This window comes from Parambassis ranga, chromosome 20, assembly GCF_900634625.1.
Source record: "Parambassis ranga chromosome 20, fParRan2.1, whole genome shotgun sequence".
NCBI classification, from domain to species: domain Eukaryota; kingdom Metazoa; phylum Chordata; class Actinopteri; family Ambassidae; genus Parambassis; species Parambassis ranga.
In genome coordinates, this window is record NC_041040.1 from 5489679 (window position 1) to 5507422 (window position 17744).

The 17744-nt window shown below is 47.0% G+C and overlaps 1 protein-coding gene across 7 annotated transcripts; it reads right to left on the minus strand.

Moving 5' to 3' along the window:
- Positions 1-163: 163 nt before the first annotated feature.
- On the minus strand, positions 164-17388 carry epb41l3a (erythrocyte membrane protein band 4.1-like 3a). Of its 7 annotated transcripts, none has more exons than XM_028432790.1 (26): positions 17323-17388; positions 15305-15395; positions 15044-15223; positions 14856-14960; positions 14734-14776; positions 14562-14637; positions 14356-14477; positions 12819-12915; positions 12637-12724; positions 10480-10632; positions 10207-10304; positions 9941-10116; positions 9643-9726; positions 8910-9014; positions 8688-8824; positions 8046-8093; positions 7921-7950; positions 7501-7683; positions 6711-7151; positions 4117-4212; positions 3816-3893; positions 2904-2948; positions 2722-2820; positions 2559-2639; positions 2298-2419; positions 164-979 (listed from the first exon to the last, which is right to left on the minus strand). In XM_028432790.1, the coding sequence occupies exons 2-25, from the start codon at positions 15386-15388 to the stop codon at positions 2309-2311; spliced, it is 2760 nt and encodes a 919-aa protein (XP_028288591.1). In that variant the 5' UTR covers positions 15389-15395; positions 17323-17388; the 3' UTR covers positions 164-979; positions 2298-2308. The 7 variants fall into 7 exon arrangements, with proteins under 7 accessions (XP_028288591.1, XP_028288590.1, XP_028288592.1 ...); XM_028432789.1 differs by lacking the exon at positions 17323-17388 and adding an exon at positions 16623-16750; XM_028432791.1 differs by lacking the exons at positions 9643-9726; positions 17323-17388 and adding an exon at positions 16623-16750.
- Positions 17389-17744: the final 356 nt, after the last annotated feature.

Genomic DNA, 17744 nt, shown 5'->3' on the forward strand with positions numbered 1-17744 from the left:
AAACAAAGCTGCTGTCAACAACATCAAGCCACTAAAGCACAGCCAGAAAGCAAACCTCAAGACAGGACGTCTGTCATGTAGTTTATTAGATGAGTGAAGCTATATTCAGTCTTTTGATTTACCTTAAATAAAAAGAGGAAACAGAGGGTTAGTTTGACACCGATGGGGCGTGGTCTGTCTGTCACCTGACACCACGGGAAGGGGGGGGGCGTGGTCTGTCTGTCACCTGACACCATGGGTTGGGGGGTTCTAAGACTGGCAGGGGTCAGATCTAATCAGTAAATAAACACAACAAACAAGTGCAAATAAATACATAAATAAATAAATAAATAAGGGTTCTTATGGCAAGATAAAAGAAGAATGGCACATTACTATTGAATTGTGGGTAAATACAGAGCTTTAGCTACTATACAGTGTGTCATTGCAGTGCTTCTAGTCATGCTGTTTTACATTTTAGACAGGAAACAGTGTGCATCAGACTGTCAGAATAAAAGCCCAGTTCCTCTCCTGACAGTGACCTGATCAGGTAAACCAGCCTTTCAGGCGTGATGCTCTTCAATGTGTAATAAAGCTAATGTCTCCATCGGGAGCTCCTGAGTCAGCAGCCAATCAATGCCTTTAACCTGTCGGAGGTTTGTTGATGAAGGTTGATCTGAGGTACACGGTGTTAATCACAGCAGCAGCCCGTCTGCCTCTCAGCCATCTTGGTGTGTTGCATAAGTCTTCACAACACTTTCATCTAAATCTAGTTACACAATCGAGGTAATGCTAACTGCTCAGAAGCGTATGATCCACCCGGTCAGGCAGACAGGTCCTACTGTGTTACTGTGTGCTTACACATGTACATGCATGAAGATGTGGGGGTGGGTGCCTGTAAATCCTTAGTTTCTTATCCACTGAGTGGCACTGCAAACAATGGCAGCGATGGTTCTGTAGACTGGACTGCAACTCCCATAATGCAGCAGAGGCCTTAGGATTCCTGAAAGTGAGACAGAAGCAGGTGTAAGGCAGAATATCAGAGGGCCTGCATCTTCATGCTGCTAATGTAATGAACGTCACATAAAATTAAACCAAAATAAAGATAATAATCTAAAACACTGATGACGCGGTGACTGAGGTAACACCCTCTGGTGGCAACATCTGTACTTTATTTCACTTTCTCATGGATTCCTGTAGGGACTGAGGAGGAGTGGATCAGTTTCCACTTTATGTCACTGTGATGTCATCGTGCTGCTCCCCCAAGCAGTTGTGTCAGTTCCTTAGATCCCTTAGCCTTTTAATTTTGCAGCAAAATGTCTTCAAAGAACTCCAGAAGTCCAGCTGCCCTGCTTCACACTTTTGAACATCACAGCATACATTTTGTGGCGGCCACCAGAGGGAGTGCCTCAACGTTTTCTCAACAGCTCACAGCTGTTTCTTGGCCAGGCCAAGCAATCTAGGAGACAGGGCCGGCCCAAGCCTTTATGGGGCCCTAAGCAAAATTTCATACCACCACCTCAGCATCAGATGCTTCATCATCCTATAGGCTGCACTGTGTGTGTAACATACCCACTATCATTACCATTACCACCTTGTTTGTATTAATCAATGTTATTTTTTTTAAATATAAAATATATATTTTATCATAAACTTTTGGTGCTCTCAGGGGCCCTAAGCGGCCGCATATTTCGCATATGCCTTGGGCCGGCCCTGCCAGAAGATCAATATTCTCATGCCAATTGCATACTAGCACAGTATAGCAAAGCATGGCATAACATGTCCTCTCAACAGTTATTGATTTCAGACAAACAGAGCATCTGGGGTTAAATTTAAAGATTTCATGTGCTAGTGCCAAAATGATTCTACTTCTGTTTCCAGAAGGTATAACATGTTTAAATGAAGCTCAGTGGGTGACCAACTAATGCAGTGATTTTCATAAGGGGTGCCCAAACCTTGGGCAACGATGACTAATGTTAGCATAGCATGTGTCACCTGTTTAATGTTAGGTGATGGACTGTCCTTCTGATAACCTCTGGATCAATAATCCTCCGAATATTGCTGATCAGCTGAGAGATTGGAAATGCTGGAGCCTGTTCTCACCAACCAATCACCATAAATCCTTTCTGTCCTCTGCAGAACCCCCCAAAACAAATCAGCCAGGAAGGACATTTCCACCCCTTCTGGTGTTCTTGGCCAATCAGAGCCTCTGAGCGAACAAAACCATGCAAGCAGGATGTGAAGAACGCTGCCATGCTCTACACAGCCAAGGATCCAGCCTCAGTTCTGTCTGCACAGCTATGGCTTATGCTCCCTGTTACCTTTGCTGTCATTACTCAATAACATGTTCAGGAGAGACCTCGGTTTCTTTATGGACGACAACTCGGGTGACGGACAGCTCAGGATGCTGCCGTCGCGCCTCGCTGAGCGCTGCTGCCAGGGCCTTCAAGAAAGACACGAGTGTCAAAACCTGGTCTGGGTCTGGAGCATGGTTTAGGTACAGGCCTCACCACATCACATCTGGATCTGCCTTATTGCTTCTCTGTCCTTTATATCCAACTAGCCTTACAGAGTCACAGTACCTGGTCGTGGTCGATCTCTGTGTCTCCAGAAATCACGATTCTCTTCTCAATTCTGGTTTCTGAAATTCCTCCTTTCACCGTCTGAGGTGAAAAACAGAAACCCCTCATTACTCCACAGTGTGTTATCCCCCAGTACTGATTTACGTGATGGTGATGGTGTTACCTTGGTGATGTGTGTGGTGGTGGTGGTGTTGGAGGTCTCGGCTGTGAAGGTCTGGGAGCTTAGCAGCAAACCGGCACCTGGATCAGCGTCCACTCGGCTCTGAAAAATCAGAGCATCAGTCAAACATCAACACAAATGCAGCGTCCTAAGGTATTGATGAGGAATGACTCCGGCCGCCTCACCCCAGGAGCTTCATATGTGAGAGTCTTCCTCATTACTGGGACCTCCTAGAAGAAATAGAACAGAAACCGCTTTTTAACCTTTATTAAAACCAGCCAGTCACTCTTACTGGTTGTGGATCGTGGCGCAGCATAATGCAGTATCCACGCTTCAACATTCATAGAGGAAGGTCTGACAGGGCAGGAGGAACCAGAACAGGAGGAACCAGAACAGGAGTCACCGGGGCGGACTTCATGGGGTGAACAACACTGGGGACCATTATATTGGGGCAGGTGTTTCAGTTTTACCTCCTGCAGAGCTTGAGACTCGTCATCATCATCATCATCATCATCATCATCATCATCATCATCATCACTGTGGCTGAATGGTTGCATCTGATTGGCCACGTGCCTAGATGTGGGGTGGGATAAAGAGGGGGGAGGGGAGTTTTCTTCAAACCTCCACCCTCCTCCATCTTCTTGTGAGTCATCTGAGTCTTCAGTGTCGTGGTGATGCTGAGTCCCGGCACGTACACAGCCCAGTACTGAAGGAGGTCTGTTAGCTTGCTCCTGCTCATCATGACTAACTGCAAAGTTAGCATGTATGCTATCCTGATTAGCATCAGCATCTGGGCTTTGAGCTTGTCTGACTGCAGCCTCCATTGCCTCCTCTACTGCTGCCTGTGCTAACACACTGATAGCATCCTCGCTAACATCACTGGCATTGCTGCTGGGCTCATCATCACTTACATCATTATCACTGAGCTCATGTGTAGAAGCTGGACTGGCCTTGGAGGCATCATTTGCCCCGTGACTGCCATCATCATCATCATCGTCCCATTGTTCTATGATATCATCAGCATGCATCATGTGAACCCCTGGGGGAGGGGGAGGGGGGTTACTAGGTGCTGGCCCCACAAGACTTCCTTTTGCTACCTGAGACTGTTCTGCCATTTGCTGGTCCTGGTCTTGTGACTCTGTCAGCAGGAAGACCGTCTCCACCTTTTCTGAAGTCTGAAACAGGAAGTAAAGATAAAGAACATGAAGCGAACAGGTGGGAGAGAGCGGTGTTACAGTGGAGTCAGGTTCACAGAGGTTTCATGAGTGTTACCATTGTTCTCATGGAATGAGCAAAGGTGGCCTAAAGAGAGTGATTTCTGTGTAAGGAGCTGGACAGACAAGCAGAAAGACGTGCACAGACAGCTGGACAGGGAGAGACAGACAAGTGGACAGGCACCTTCAAGAGGTTGTGTTCTCTGAAAGTTTTTTGTTCTCTTGCCGACCTCAACAAAGCGGTCAGCTCAGGAGACATTTCATCAAAAGTAGGTTTAGGCTGCAAACACAGAAAACAAAGGTTACAGACAAACAAGTAAACGAGGGGAAAGTCTTTAGATTACAGAAATGAAATAATAACTACAGTCTGTAGCTGTGCAGGGTTAGGGGTGAGGGGGGGGCGTTTTATCAGTAACCACTTTTAGCTGGTAAACAAATCAGACAACAAACTGTGATTCTGCTTTGCTGTGTCCCTGTGTGTCATGTGTGAGTCCCTGTGTGCAGCAGACAAAGGCAGATGCACAGTGGTATTAAACACAGAGGAATACCACTCCAAATCATGGACCTCCTCAATGACACAAACACCTATGAGTCACTTAGGAGGGATCCAACTAATCAATATAAGAAAAAACTGGTCAACTGTCTACAAACATTGGAAAAAGAAAAAGTAATTAACAGAAAGCTGTACTACCAGCTTTACCCCGAGAATCCATTCCATGTATGTATGGACTTCCTTAGATACACAAAGAGGGGTTTCCTCCTAGACCCATCGTAAGCAGCACTAATTCGGTTACATATAATGTGGCCAAACATCTAGCAGCAATCCTGTCTCCCTTGGTTGGCAACACGCCACAACATGTACACAACTCACAGGACTTTAAACAGATCAAAATGGACAGAGACGACACCATGGTCTCTTATGATGTAACTTCGCTTTTCACATGCATCCCCACCACAGATGCAAGGGAACTGGTGAGAGAACAGCTGGCACAGGACGACACAGACAGAACCCTCTTAACACCAGACCACATATGCGATCTACTGGACATCTGCCTAAACATCACATATTTCAAGTACAATGAAAAATTCTACAGACAAAAACATGGCTGTGCCATGGGGTCACCTGCATCCCCAATTGTGGCCAACCTCCACATGGAAGTGGTGGAGGCTAGAGCTCTAGCTTCCTTCCCAGGAACAGCTCCATCCCACTGGTTCAGATATGTGGATGACACATGCAGTGGGCAAAAACATCCAATTCACTCGGGAGGATGTCAAAGACAACAGTCTGCCATTTCTTGACTCCCTTGTTCACACTGAAGCAGACAGGGGCCGAAGCATTGATGTCTACAGGAAACCAACCCACACAGACCAATATCTACTTTTTGACTCACACCACCCAGTGGGGCATAAGCTGGGGGTCATCAGGACCCTACAACACCGGGCACAAACAATACCCACTAAAACCGAAGGTAGAACTAAGGAGCAAAAACAAGTAAACACAGCGCTCAGAACTTGTGGCTACCCAAACTGGGCCCTGGTGAAAGCTGGCAAAAGGAAAGAGCAGCAGACAGCCCAACCAGAACCGGACAGTCACGCCGGAAAAACATTGTCATCCCATATATATCAGGAGTTTCTGAGAAACTCAGAAGGATTTTCAATGCACATCAGATCCCAGTAAACTTTAAACCCAGCTCTACACTGAGACAAAAACTGGACCACCCCAAGGACAAAACTCCTAGGGACAGACAGAGCAATGTAATCTATGCAGTTCAGTGCAGTGAGGAATGCTCTGATCTCTATATTGGTGAAACCAAACAACCACTACACTGGATGGCACAGCACAGGAGAGCCACCTCCTCAGGACAAGACTCAGCCGTTCACCTTCACCTCAAAGATTCCACCATTCCTTTGAGGATAATAATGTCCAAATTCTAGACAGGAAGGACAGATGGTATGAAAGAGGAGTCAAAGAAGCATCTATGTGAAATTGGAAAAACCCTCTCTAAACAGAGGCGGAGGGCTGAGGCATCAGCTCTAACCTGTTCACAACTCTGTCCTTCATCCCTTCCTAGCAGACTTCACTCACATTCAAACTCTAACGATGGGCCATCAACTAGTCCTGCACATGACGCAGACACAGTTTCTGGTTGTTAACTGACCATTAACCAACTATAGGGATCATAGTCATGTGAGTTCCTGCAAGATCCACCCACAGAGGTCCTGAACACATAAAACTCAGATTCCCAACCAGAAAAGTAGCACAACTGAAGAAGCCACTTGGGGGAGTGGCGAAACGTCTTCAAAACACAATCCTTGAGTCCAGTTGCCTCGATTTAAACTCTTGGTGTGTCAGGTGTGTGTGTTGTAATCAGGAAGAATACATTAGGTGATGTGACAATGAACTGGTTTTGTGTTTTTTTGTTGTTTTGTATTGACTTGTTGTCTTTTTGTTTACAATGGAAACTTTCAGACACTTTGACCGGACCTGAATGTTTTCAAAAGGGCAGCAACACCAAACAAAGGGAATCACAAAATAACACACAAAAGAGGTCCACAAACAGCTGGAGCAGAAAAAAGAAATATGCAGCCATTTTAACCCACTAACAAAACAAACTGCAGTGTACACCATTTTGATCCAAGGCGCAGAAACAAAATGGAGGCAAAGGAAGAAGCTGAGGAGCTGTACTTCCTGTTTCAGAAGTGCGGGGTCAATGGGTTGCTGTGAGTTTGCTGCGTTTGCGCCTCATGCTTGATTCCATGCCAGCCACCAAACCATACCACTCTGGCCATGGAAGGCGAGGTCCTGAAGGGCCCTGGGTTTGAATCATCTAGAGGCGATTTTGGAGTTGGGGCTGGGGCCATAGATGACATCACAGAGACTCCACAGAGATCCAGAATGTTGGCTTTGCCTCCATTGGTTGCAGCTGTACTGATGTCAGAGACACTGGGTGGAGGCTCTGATGGTGAGGTCGGCGTCTTGACCTCACGGATGGTGGTCAGTGGTCCTCCTCTGGTGACATCCTCCGCCGTGGACACTGGGATAACTCGGAGCTGCTGGCTCTCCTTGATGTTTGCTGTTGTCATGGTCACATCAGAGAAGTGGCCCCCAGTCGCCATGGTGAAAACCATGCCAGAAGCAGTATCGTAGCTCTTCCCTACTGTATAGCTCTTCCCTCTAAGTGAGTGAGGGGGGGCTTGGCTTGTCATGATCCAGCCCTCCTGAAGTGCACAGGTGAGCAAGATCAGACACACACAGTGATTTACCAGCTGACGGTTCAGGGGACAGATGATGTCACATTTCCTTCATGCAAAAATTCCTCACAGTTCCTGTTTTAAGGTGCTCTGCTGCCTGAAATCATTCCAGCAAGTGAAACCCAGAGATCAAGATTCTTATTATCTGCAGGACACAGGTGTACCGAGACTGGGGTACCTGCATGATTCATAACATTACAGCTAGTCTCGAACCAGTCAGGGCCCACTATGCCCCATGACACACAAAACCTCACCACAACAGGGGCACCTGCAGTACCTCTATTTGACCAGCAGGCAACTGTGAGCTTTAACTGACCTCATCAGGCTCCAGAGGTTCAATCATAGGCGAGTCGTCAAGTCGTCGGAGCGGTGAGGAGGCCAGACGCTTCTCCCACTCTGTCATTCCTCCTTCTCCTCCTCCTCCCTCCAAAAAGGATCGTCTCAGGAAGCTGATGTTGCTCTGAGGTTTCTGTAACTCCTCTGGACTCCCCAACGTCTCCTAAAGACGATTAAAGTGTGATGGAACCAATCTAATTAATCGATCAACCTTTATTTATAAAGCGCCTTGCTACAACCAGAGATTGCCCAAAGCGCTTTACACATAATACAAAATTAAAAACAATAAGAAATAATTAAAACAAATAAAGAATACCAAAAGACACAATAACACATAGAAAAAGAGACAAAAGTGTCACACAAGTCAATTACAACACAAATGAAGGTGGCATCAATCTACCTGAGTTTTCAAATCTTCATCCTGATCCGACTGACAGGAGCAGGGAAAGATGGGAGAAGAGACAGGTGATGCTAAGCAGTTGTTCTGAGTGTTCATGTATCTGCATGGTCAGTTCAGATGTGTACCTCAGTAGCAGTCAGGTCTCCGTCCACAGCTGTGTCAGTAAGTTCAGTCTGAACAAATAAACAAAATAAATCAAATAAACAGAAGAACGTCATGCAGGTGAGACAGATGGGACAGGCGAGACAGGTGAGACAGATGGGACAGATGAGAAAGGTGAGACAGATGGGACAGATGAGACAGGTAAAGCAGGTGAGACAGGTGAGACAGATGAGACAGGTGAGACAGATGAGAAAGGTGAGACAGATGGGACAGATGAGGCAGATGAGACAGATGGGACAGATGAGAAAGGTGAGACAGATGGGACAGATGAGACAGGTAAAGCAGGTGAGACAGGTGAGACAGATGAGACAGGTGAGACAGATGAGACAGGTGAGACAGGTGAGACAGATGAGGCAGATGGGACAGATGAGACAGATGGGACAGGTGAGACAGATGGGACAGGTAAGACAGATGGGACAGATGAGGCAATGGGACAGATGAGACAGATGGGACAGATGAGACAGATGGGACATGTAAAGCAGGTGAGGCAGATAAAGCAGGTGAGACAGCCAGGTGAGACAGATGGGACAGGTGAGGCAGATAAAGCAGGTGAGACAGATAAGACAGGTGAGACAGATGAGACAGGTGAGACAGCTATTCATTACCTTGGTGTCCTGCTTCTGAGGAGTCGGAGGACTTGGTTGTGAAACCTCTGTTGCTCTGGTCTCCTCTTCTTCCTCCTCCTGATGCTGCTGCACATCCTCCTTATCCACTTCCTCCTCCACCAACATCACCTCCTCAACTAGAAAGGAGGAAATATAGGAGAGGAGTTCATGATGTTCACACCTGGTCAGGTATGTCCCCTCTGTCGGCTGTTTGGTTTTTACCTTGCTCGGCTCTCCTCTCTTCAGTCATCCTTTCAGGTGTTACCTCGGTGATGAGGTCACTGACAGCGATGGGTTTGGATGCTCCATACAGCTGTGAGCCCATATCTACACACACACACACACAGCCATGATGACACCCACAGCAGCCACAGAGACATTCTGTGCTTGTGTCTGAACAGCAGCAAAGCACTGGTTACTGAGGCGACAGCACACTCAGCCAGTCAGAGGTCCGACACATGCACCACTCGTTGGGCCACTCTCACTCAGTTAGCACACAGAGCCATCACCAAGCCGTGACCTAGACACAAGCAGTGCTGAAAAGCTAACTGAACTAACAATGCTAAAAGTGCTGCCAGTAAAGCAATGCTGAGTCCATGCTAGAAATGCTAATCCCTCTAGCATGCCTCTTGGGACGGTAACCCTGCAGTCAGACCTGCTTCCTCAACCTCCTTTGGTGTCGAACAACAAAGGGGTTGGGGCTCCGTTCTAGTGGGCAGGGCCCAAAGTGTACATAGTACCTGCTTTTGACCAGAAAAGGAAGAGTTCCCAGCTTATTTTTCCGTATGTTTGTGTTTATATCACCAGAAACATTTGATTGGACCGCTAATCCAAGGTCTGACCTGCAGAACCAATCAAGATGCAGACCAGCAAGCCAAATAATGTGTGCATAACTGTGGCCAGTTACCAGGCAGCTGTTCTCTTACAGCAAGTGCTACTGCAGTATGAGCTCTACCTGTATGTGCACCACCATTGGCTTTGGGGGATGCTGAGATGGCTGCAGAGCCGATCAGAGGGGATGTGTGTGTGGTCCCCGACGCTGAGAACCAATCACAAATCAACAAATACAAGAATGAAATGACCAATACCTAACCTGGATCCCAACCAATCCTAACCTGCACTCACTCATTGCTGCCACTGACACATGTTTATTCTTACTGTGCCATTATCATGGTTACTGGGGCCAATAGGGACCAATAACACTACCAGTGTAAGTACTCCTGGTGCCAGGTTAGTGTGATCAGTGTAAGTACCTCCATCCAGACTGCGGCTCAGCAAGTTCCTCTTGCTGATGCATCGTGGGAATTGTGGTGCAGGTCTGGATATCTGAGCACTGGCTCTGCGGCTCTGAATCTGAGTCCGACCGCTGTACCGAAATTTTGACCCCAGAGACAGAAACTTCTTCGGAGTCTCTTCTGGTGACACCAGCCTGAGACACAGACAGGGAGAGAGGCATTTGTCAGATGAGTTTACATCTCATAGTTGTCCAGGCTCTTCTTCATGCATCAGGCTGACTCACCTGAAGAAGGAGTGATGTTCCACGCAGACTTTCCACAGTCTCTTAGCAGCTCTGTGGTTCAGCAGCTTAAAACCAATAGTGGACTCAAACTGGTCAAACTGCAGATAGACAGAGACAGTGGTGATTGATCTGCTGATACATGATGCTAGCTCATCAATAGAGTAATAATGATCAGCAGAGATGCCGTGACATGCTTCAATGGTAAAACAACAAATCTTTATCAGTAACTTCCAGGCCTGAACTCTTCTTCTGTGGTACTCTCTGTGTTTTCACCTCTCCCGGTCGTATCTTGATGTAGAAATTGTTCCTTTTGTATGAAATCTTCAGGATCTTTGGCCATGAGAATCTATTGATCCTCAGTCTGTCTCTGTAGACCAGCAGGCCACTGCTGCACACACCCAGCATGATGGCCACACCCTCTGAGTCCTGCACACACACAAAACAGGTCACCTCTTACATGAATGGCTCCAGCATTTGAGTGTTTGTACTAAATCTCAACGGTCACCTGCAGCTCAGAGTTCTGATGACTTGGAGTCATGGTGGATGTTAAAGTCTAGATGTTTTGACTGAAACCAATAAAACAGCTGAGAAGAAACAGCCAGAGAAGCCTGCAGTCATGTGACAGTCATGTGACAGTCAAGTGTGTTAGCTGGGTACCACCCACAAACAGTCAGTAAGCTGTGGTCACAGCCAGTGTGTGTGTGTGTGTGGAATCAGCACAAGCACTGCCGATGAGCGGGTCATAGTATGGAGGTCATGCAGTGAACTGGATAATGAAGGGTTAGCTGCACATGTGGACACACATACACACACACACACACACACAGAGGAAACATGCTTACCTCTGATTTGGCTGAAGGTAAGCAATCAAAGCGGCTTTCAACCATCTACTCCAGCAGGCAGGCAGAAAGACAGACGGATGGACATGTAGACAGACGGACGGACAGGGAGACAGAGGGACGGACAGGTAGACAGAGGTAGAAAACAAAGAACTCATCACACCACTCAAAGATCTGCGCAAACGCTGCATGTGTTTGTGTGTTGCCTAGTTCACGATGTGACAAGTGTGATTTATTTCTTAGATGTGAACACTGGCTGTAAAATAGCTCATTGTGCAACAGAGGATCAACTGCAAGCTCCGTGAAGCGAGGCGCAGGACTCGTAGAGTTTTCTTGAAGACATTTCCCTGCTCATCCAAGCAGCTTCATCAGTTCTAACTGTTTGGTGGGGAAACATGGGTTATATGTGGTGGCAGACCTCAGTGGGTGGGTCTGGGTAATGTGAGGACTCATTCATCGACAATGTTAAAAATATCTGCTGGGACATGGTGTCAGACAAAGGATAATCCACATTTTAATCTGTCGTTTATGCAGGTTATAGAGGAACATGCTCCACTAAGGAAGGAGACGGGAACTGGTCAGCACTATAGATGGATGAGCAAATGAAAGATTTAATGAAAAGTAGTGAACAGATATGTTGATAATGATAATATAAATCAGACTGGCAGATGTATAGAAGGTTAAGGAACTATATAACAGTATTAAATGAAATTAGAATACCTGTGGCCTCAAAACAACACAACGGTCTGTTATCACCAAATCTGTGGCCAGTCATTCATCTCATATCTCATAACTGGGAGGTACCAAAACCTATTAACATGTCATTATTACACATCAGGAAGGAGGGTTAGTGGATATTCAGACTGCTGAACCCAGAGTATGATCCACATGCCTTGTTATTGCTCCTCATTGGAATAAAGACTGACATCCACCTTCAAGAATCCACCATGTTTTCTTAAGAGGTACAGTAACAATATTAATAATGCACTCTTTACATTGAGATGCACTATTCATTCACACAGCGGCAAACTACATATGTAGCCACAGATCCCCGGGGGACACTGACAGAGACGTGGCTGTCAATGGGCCTACAGCCTTCCTGACCAACACTGATTTATTCATACACCAGTGGGTGTGCTGGCAATGTGGGTGTGCCTTGCCCAAGGACACACAACACGGACTAAGGAGGAGCAGGGCGAACCCCCAACCTTCTGGTTAATGGATGCTCTGCCGCCCGTGTAGCTAGAAAGTTTGCTAAACTGCCTTGATTTAAAACTCTCGGATGTAGGAGAGAGACCTAATCATTCTGATAATCAGTCAGATCGAACAGAAAAATCAGTATGAAACATTTTCACGTTCTCACTGAACCCATGGAAAACAGACACAATGGAAAGATCATTACTGTCAGCCTGCAACACACACGGAGCTATGATTGATCAACGGGAAGTAGGTCATGTATTGTTTATTGATCAGAGTTTTGTAAGCAGAAAGCACTCTGTGCTTCACTGTGTGTTCATTCAAGGACAAACTATCACATCTAATGATTCGTATTACACACACACATAAATCTGGTGCGCGTGTGTGTGTTTACCTTTGCATGATGCAGATCGACTCCATACATGGAAAGTTTCTTCACATTTTCCAGGAAGTGCATCTCAGCTTCAGCCGGAGTCATTCCTCTGAACAGAGTCACACATGTTATTAGCTGCTGTTTGAACACTGACACTAGCTCAGAGCAAATGTGCGTGTCTGTTGTTGTGTCTGTGCCACAACCTGTAAGATTTATGCAGTTCCATGATCTTCTCCTCCATCTCTCTCGTTTGATTAGGAGCAAAATGCAATTCACTGATGTAATCTGAACCACACTCATCTGAAAGGCACAGACAGACAGGTGGTCAGAGACAGACAGACACACAGACAGGTGGTCAGAGACAGACACACAGACAGGCAGGTGGTCAGAGACAGACAGACAGGTGGTCAGAGACAGACACACAGACAGGCAGGTAGTCAGAGACAGACACACAGAAAGACAGGTGGTCAGAGACAGACAGACAGGTGGTCAGAGACAGACACACAGACAGACAGGTGGTCAGAGACAGACACACAGACAGACAGGTGATCAGAGACAGACACACAGACAGAAAGGAGGTCAGAGACAGACACACAGACAGGTGGTCGGAGACAGACACACAGACAGACAGGAGGTCAGAGACACACAGACAGGAGGTCAGAGACAGACACACAGACAGGTGGTCGGAGACAGACACAGACAGGTGGTCGGAGACAGACACACAGACAGACAGGAGGTCAGAGACACACAGACAGGAGGTCAGAGACAGACACACAGACAGGTGGTCAGAGACAGACACACAGACAGACAGGTGGTCAGAGACAGACACACAGACAGACAGGTGGTCAGAGACAGACAGGTAGTCAGAGACAGACACACAGACAGACAGGTGGTCAGAGACAGACACACAGGAGGTCAGAGACAGACAGACAGGTGGTCAGAGACAGACACACAGACAGACAGGTGGTCAGAGACAGACAGACAGGTGGTCAGAGACAGACACACAGAGAGACAGGTGATCAGAGACAGAGAGACAGGTGGTCAGAGACAGACACATAGACAGACAGGAGGTCAGAGACAGACGGACAGGAGGTCAGAGACAGACACACAGACAGGTGGTCGGAGACAGACACACAGACAGACAGGAGGTCAGAGACACAGATGGACAGGAGGTCAGAGACAGACAGCTTGATCGTCCTGTCCGCTCCGCCTGTTCATCGGTTTGCCCTGTGTGCTGTAAACCTCATATTCACAAAGACTCTAAGAATCCCCTCAGACAGCTCTTATCTTAGCCTAAAAATCTTAGTAAGGACTCTGATCTCAAAGGTGATTTACAAACGGGCGGCTGGCTCAGCTGTCTGTCCTGTCTGTGGCTGCTGTCTGTTACATAGAGGCGCTAGTTTTTTGCAGATTTACCCGCAAACAAAATGGAAACAGGTAAAAAAGACTGGACTGGACCAGACTGGACAGAGTGGCAGAGCTCAGTCTGAGCACAGTTAGTCTTTACCGAAGGACTAATTACAAGGAGAAAGTCTTAGAAAACAACCTTTCTTAGAATTTCACTACAAGGGAAACCCTTAGTGCTAAGAATCTTTGTGAATACGGCCCCTGGTCTTAGTGTTCTGTGATTCTTGGGTTTTAGTTGCTGTTTTAACTGTATGTGGGTTCTTATTTTTGAACAACTCGTGAGACAGAGACCGGGTTACAGTAGGGGGTAGGAGAAGTGGGGACTGTTGGTACCAGGATCGTAGTCTCCAAGCTCTGATTGGACGGTGTAAGAGCCAAGGACAGTGTGCGTAGCAAATGAACAAGGAAGACGACCAGAGAGGATGTCCTGCTGGAGCTGCAGACACAGAAAGTACCTGGAGGCAGACAGGAGGACATTATTGTCTTCAACAGATGAGGACAAAGGAGACTTTAGCTAACAGCTTCCTGTGTGGAGCTACCTGGTGATGTCCTCAGACAGCTGGGCAGGGTCAGGGGGGTAAAACTTCACATTAAAGGTGAAGTTCCAGGGAACACCTGTGAGACAGAAAGAAGCGACCCAGTTAGCACAGAACTCACCTGGAGGCTGTCATATCCTGCTAGACCAACATGGACCAATCAGAAACAACTAACCTCTGACCTGCTTCTTCATCTCCTTCGCAGGATCCAACCAGTTCTAGGACACAAAGGTCAGAGGTCAGACAGACAGACAGAGAGACAGAGGGATGGGAGGACAGGCAGACAGACAAACCGACCTTGTTGTTATCAGCGTCTCTGAAGGACAAAGCAAAGTAGTCTCGCTCCAGCAGGTTGATGTGTTCACAAACCTTCTCGAACAGTTGTACACCTCGAGCTCGTTTCTGCCAGAAAGACAGGAAACATTAACCAGTGTGGATAATCATACCTGTCTCCACCTGTCTGCACCTGTCTCCACATGTCTTACCTCCATGGTGCAGGTAAACAGTGTCCCATCCAGCAGGGTCACTCTGGTCTGCATCGTCCTGAAGCTCAAAGGGTTTCTAACTGGAGAGCGAGTGAGCCGACTGCTTGTCGTCAGGTTACTTGCCGAGTCTTCAGCCAATGAGCTCTGAGCTTGGCTCTTGGACTGCCCTGCCTCCCCTCCCTGAAGATTCAGGAAATGATGTGACAAAAGCACAGTTGCCGTGTTGCATATTGATTGTTGATATTCATTAGGGTGTTCTACCTGTTTCGGTGTGGAATGGGCAGTGGCGTCAGGGAAAGACTCCGCCTCTGTGGGCTGGGCTTCACCTGGCTCTGTTGTCATCATAGTTCACCTGTGAGACAATGATGAAACGGTTACCACGGAGGTTTGATGTCAGAGCTGCAGAGTGGTCCATTCAGGAGCTGTAGGAAATCCTGGATCTGGCTCATCTAATCTCATCTCTCTAACACAGTTTCTGTCACAGTAAAAAAAAAAAAAATCACTTCACATGTGATAAACTTTCTGCTGGACTCTGTCTGATGATGTCATCGTATGGAACACTATGGTTCCTATCTGATGACCTCATCCAGCTGTCAGGTGAATGGTTGCTCTGGTAACGGGCAGAGAGAAGGATTAAAGCAGAGAGACAATCTGATGTAATCTGGTTTGGATTGCGATGATGATGGCGGCAAACTGTCCGTCTGTGTGTGTGTGTGCCTGTGCTTGTGTGTGTGTCTGTGTGTGTGTGTGTGTGTCTGTGCTTGTGTGTGTGTCTGTGTGTGTGTGTGTGTGTCTGTGTGTGTGTGTGTGTGTGTGTCTGTGTGTGTGTCTGTGTGTGTGTGTGTGTGTCTGTGTGTGTGTGTGTGTGTGTGTCTGTGTGTGCATCATTCATCTCGTAGGAACTACCCGCACTGAATATGTGAGCAGTGCAGAGTCTCGGGTGGAGGTCGGGGTTATGTCTGCTGGTGTCTCAGCATCTTAACAAGAAGAACAAATGCTATGTTGTGTATGCATGTTATTCATATTGCACTGAGGGGCGTAACAAACACCAAATAAATTAACTATTCAAGTATAAAAGATGTGAGTATGAGGGAATGACCGTCTGACACGCGCAGCATTAATGCCAATCTAATGTAATCTGTGTAATAATCTGAAGTGAATTACTGCTTTAACTTTCTGTTTCTGAAACAGCTGATTCATCAAATCTGACTCGACCGTCACGGAGCAAACTACACGACAGACCGACAGCTGAATGATTACAGATCTTTCAGTGATCGATCCGGTCCACACACAGCATGGATATCACAACATTAACGTGTTTAAATCTGCAGCTAAACGGAGACCTGCTGCGGCAGTTCCGGTGGGCGGGAGTGTCCCGGTGTGTTCTTTGTGGTCCTGCAGCAGGAGACACACACACACACACACACAGGCAGAGAGAGAGAGCTGCAGTGTGATGAAGCACAAATCATGATCTCTCTCTCTGCCTCTCCCTGATATCGATAGCAAACTGATAATGACTCCTGTCACTGATCAATAGCATCTAACCCTCCGCCTCCGTTAATCAAACCATTGTCTTTACCTGTCCGCGTCCAGGACACTCGCCTTTTTTCCTCCCAGGTACCGGCAGCTTTTCTTTCTACGTCATCCCTTTACTACCGCACAGCGTAACGGCAGAGCTCTGACGTCATGACGCACGGCCAGAACAGCTGCTCGCATCCAGCAGCTTTCATTGAAGTTTAAAGTTTGAATCATTTGAAATACTTTTTGGTATTACTGTCAAGAATGACTGATACACAGCTTCATGATGTAACACGTCATAAATCTGACCTCAGTGTGTTTGATGATACTAAAGGGCTGTGTGTGTGTGTGTGTGTGAGTGTGTGTGTGAGTGTGTTTCTCACCAGTAAAGTGGAGACCGGAAGTGACCCATCCAGACAGCAGAGGAAGAAGACATGATGTCAAATGAAGGATGCTTACAGAAAAGCTGTCAGAGAGCAGTTTGTTTCATGTCCTGATTCTAACAGGCTCAGTGTCTCCCCCTGCTGCTGACCACTGAACATGTGCTGTTGTTTATGTCGAGCTAAACAAGTACTTGAAAGGCTGCCAACAGGTTCACTGTTTATTGTTTGACATTAAATAATGTGAGGAGGAAGAGGGTGCTGTGGTGGAAGATGGAGAGGAAAAGGATGGTGCAGGCAAAGACGGTGGTGGGGGGGGGGGGGTAGGTCAGGCAGCACGAAGCAGCAACTTAAACAAACACAGGAAATAAAAAGTCTTACTTCTGCAGGTGTTCAGATGAAGATAACAGAGATGATGAAGACAGCTCCTATCAAATGCTCTCTGTTGGTCCTCTGCCTCTCTGTCTTTCTCACTGCCAGTCTGTTGTTTGGATGGATTATTGGTTTTGACTCAGACACTCAGGCCACACCCACACAGATTAATACCCCCTCCTGTCCTCCCTCCCCTGGCACACACACAGCTGTCAATCACATGATGGTGTGTTTGTGTGTGTGTGTGTGTGTGTGTATTACAGCTGTTCTGGATTTACCCATTCTGATTGGATTCTTGCAAAGGATTGTGGGATTTGTAGTGATGGAAGTGACTTGTGAACCCATCAGTAGGTCGCTGCAGAGCTGGAATGTCAGAGGCAGACAGATTGTGTTGGGGTGTCAGAGGTCAGAAGTGTCTCCATCCTCAGTGG

Bases quoted from the DNA above. Each gene is read 5' to 3' on its own strand.
- epb41l3a (XM_028432790.1), bottom strand. From the start codon at position 15,388: ATGATGACAACAGAGCCAGGTGAAGCCCAGCCCACAGAGGCGGAGTCT. The intron at 8,094-8,687 runs GTAATGAATAGC...TTATTTGTTCAG, and splicing joins CTCAGAAGCAGGACACCAAG to ACTGAACTTACTGACACAGC. The intron at 3,894-4,116 runs GTGCCTGTCCAC...TTCCTGTTTCAG, and splicing joins GAGAACACAACCTCTTGAAG to ACTTCAGAAAAGGTGGAGAC.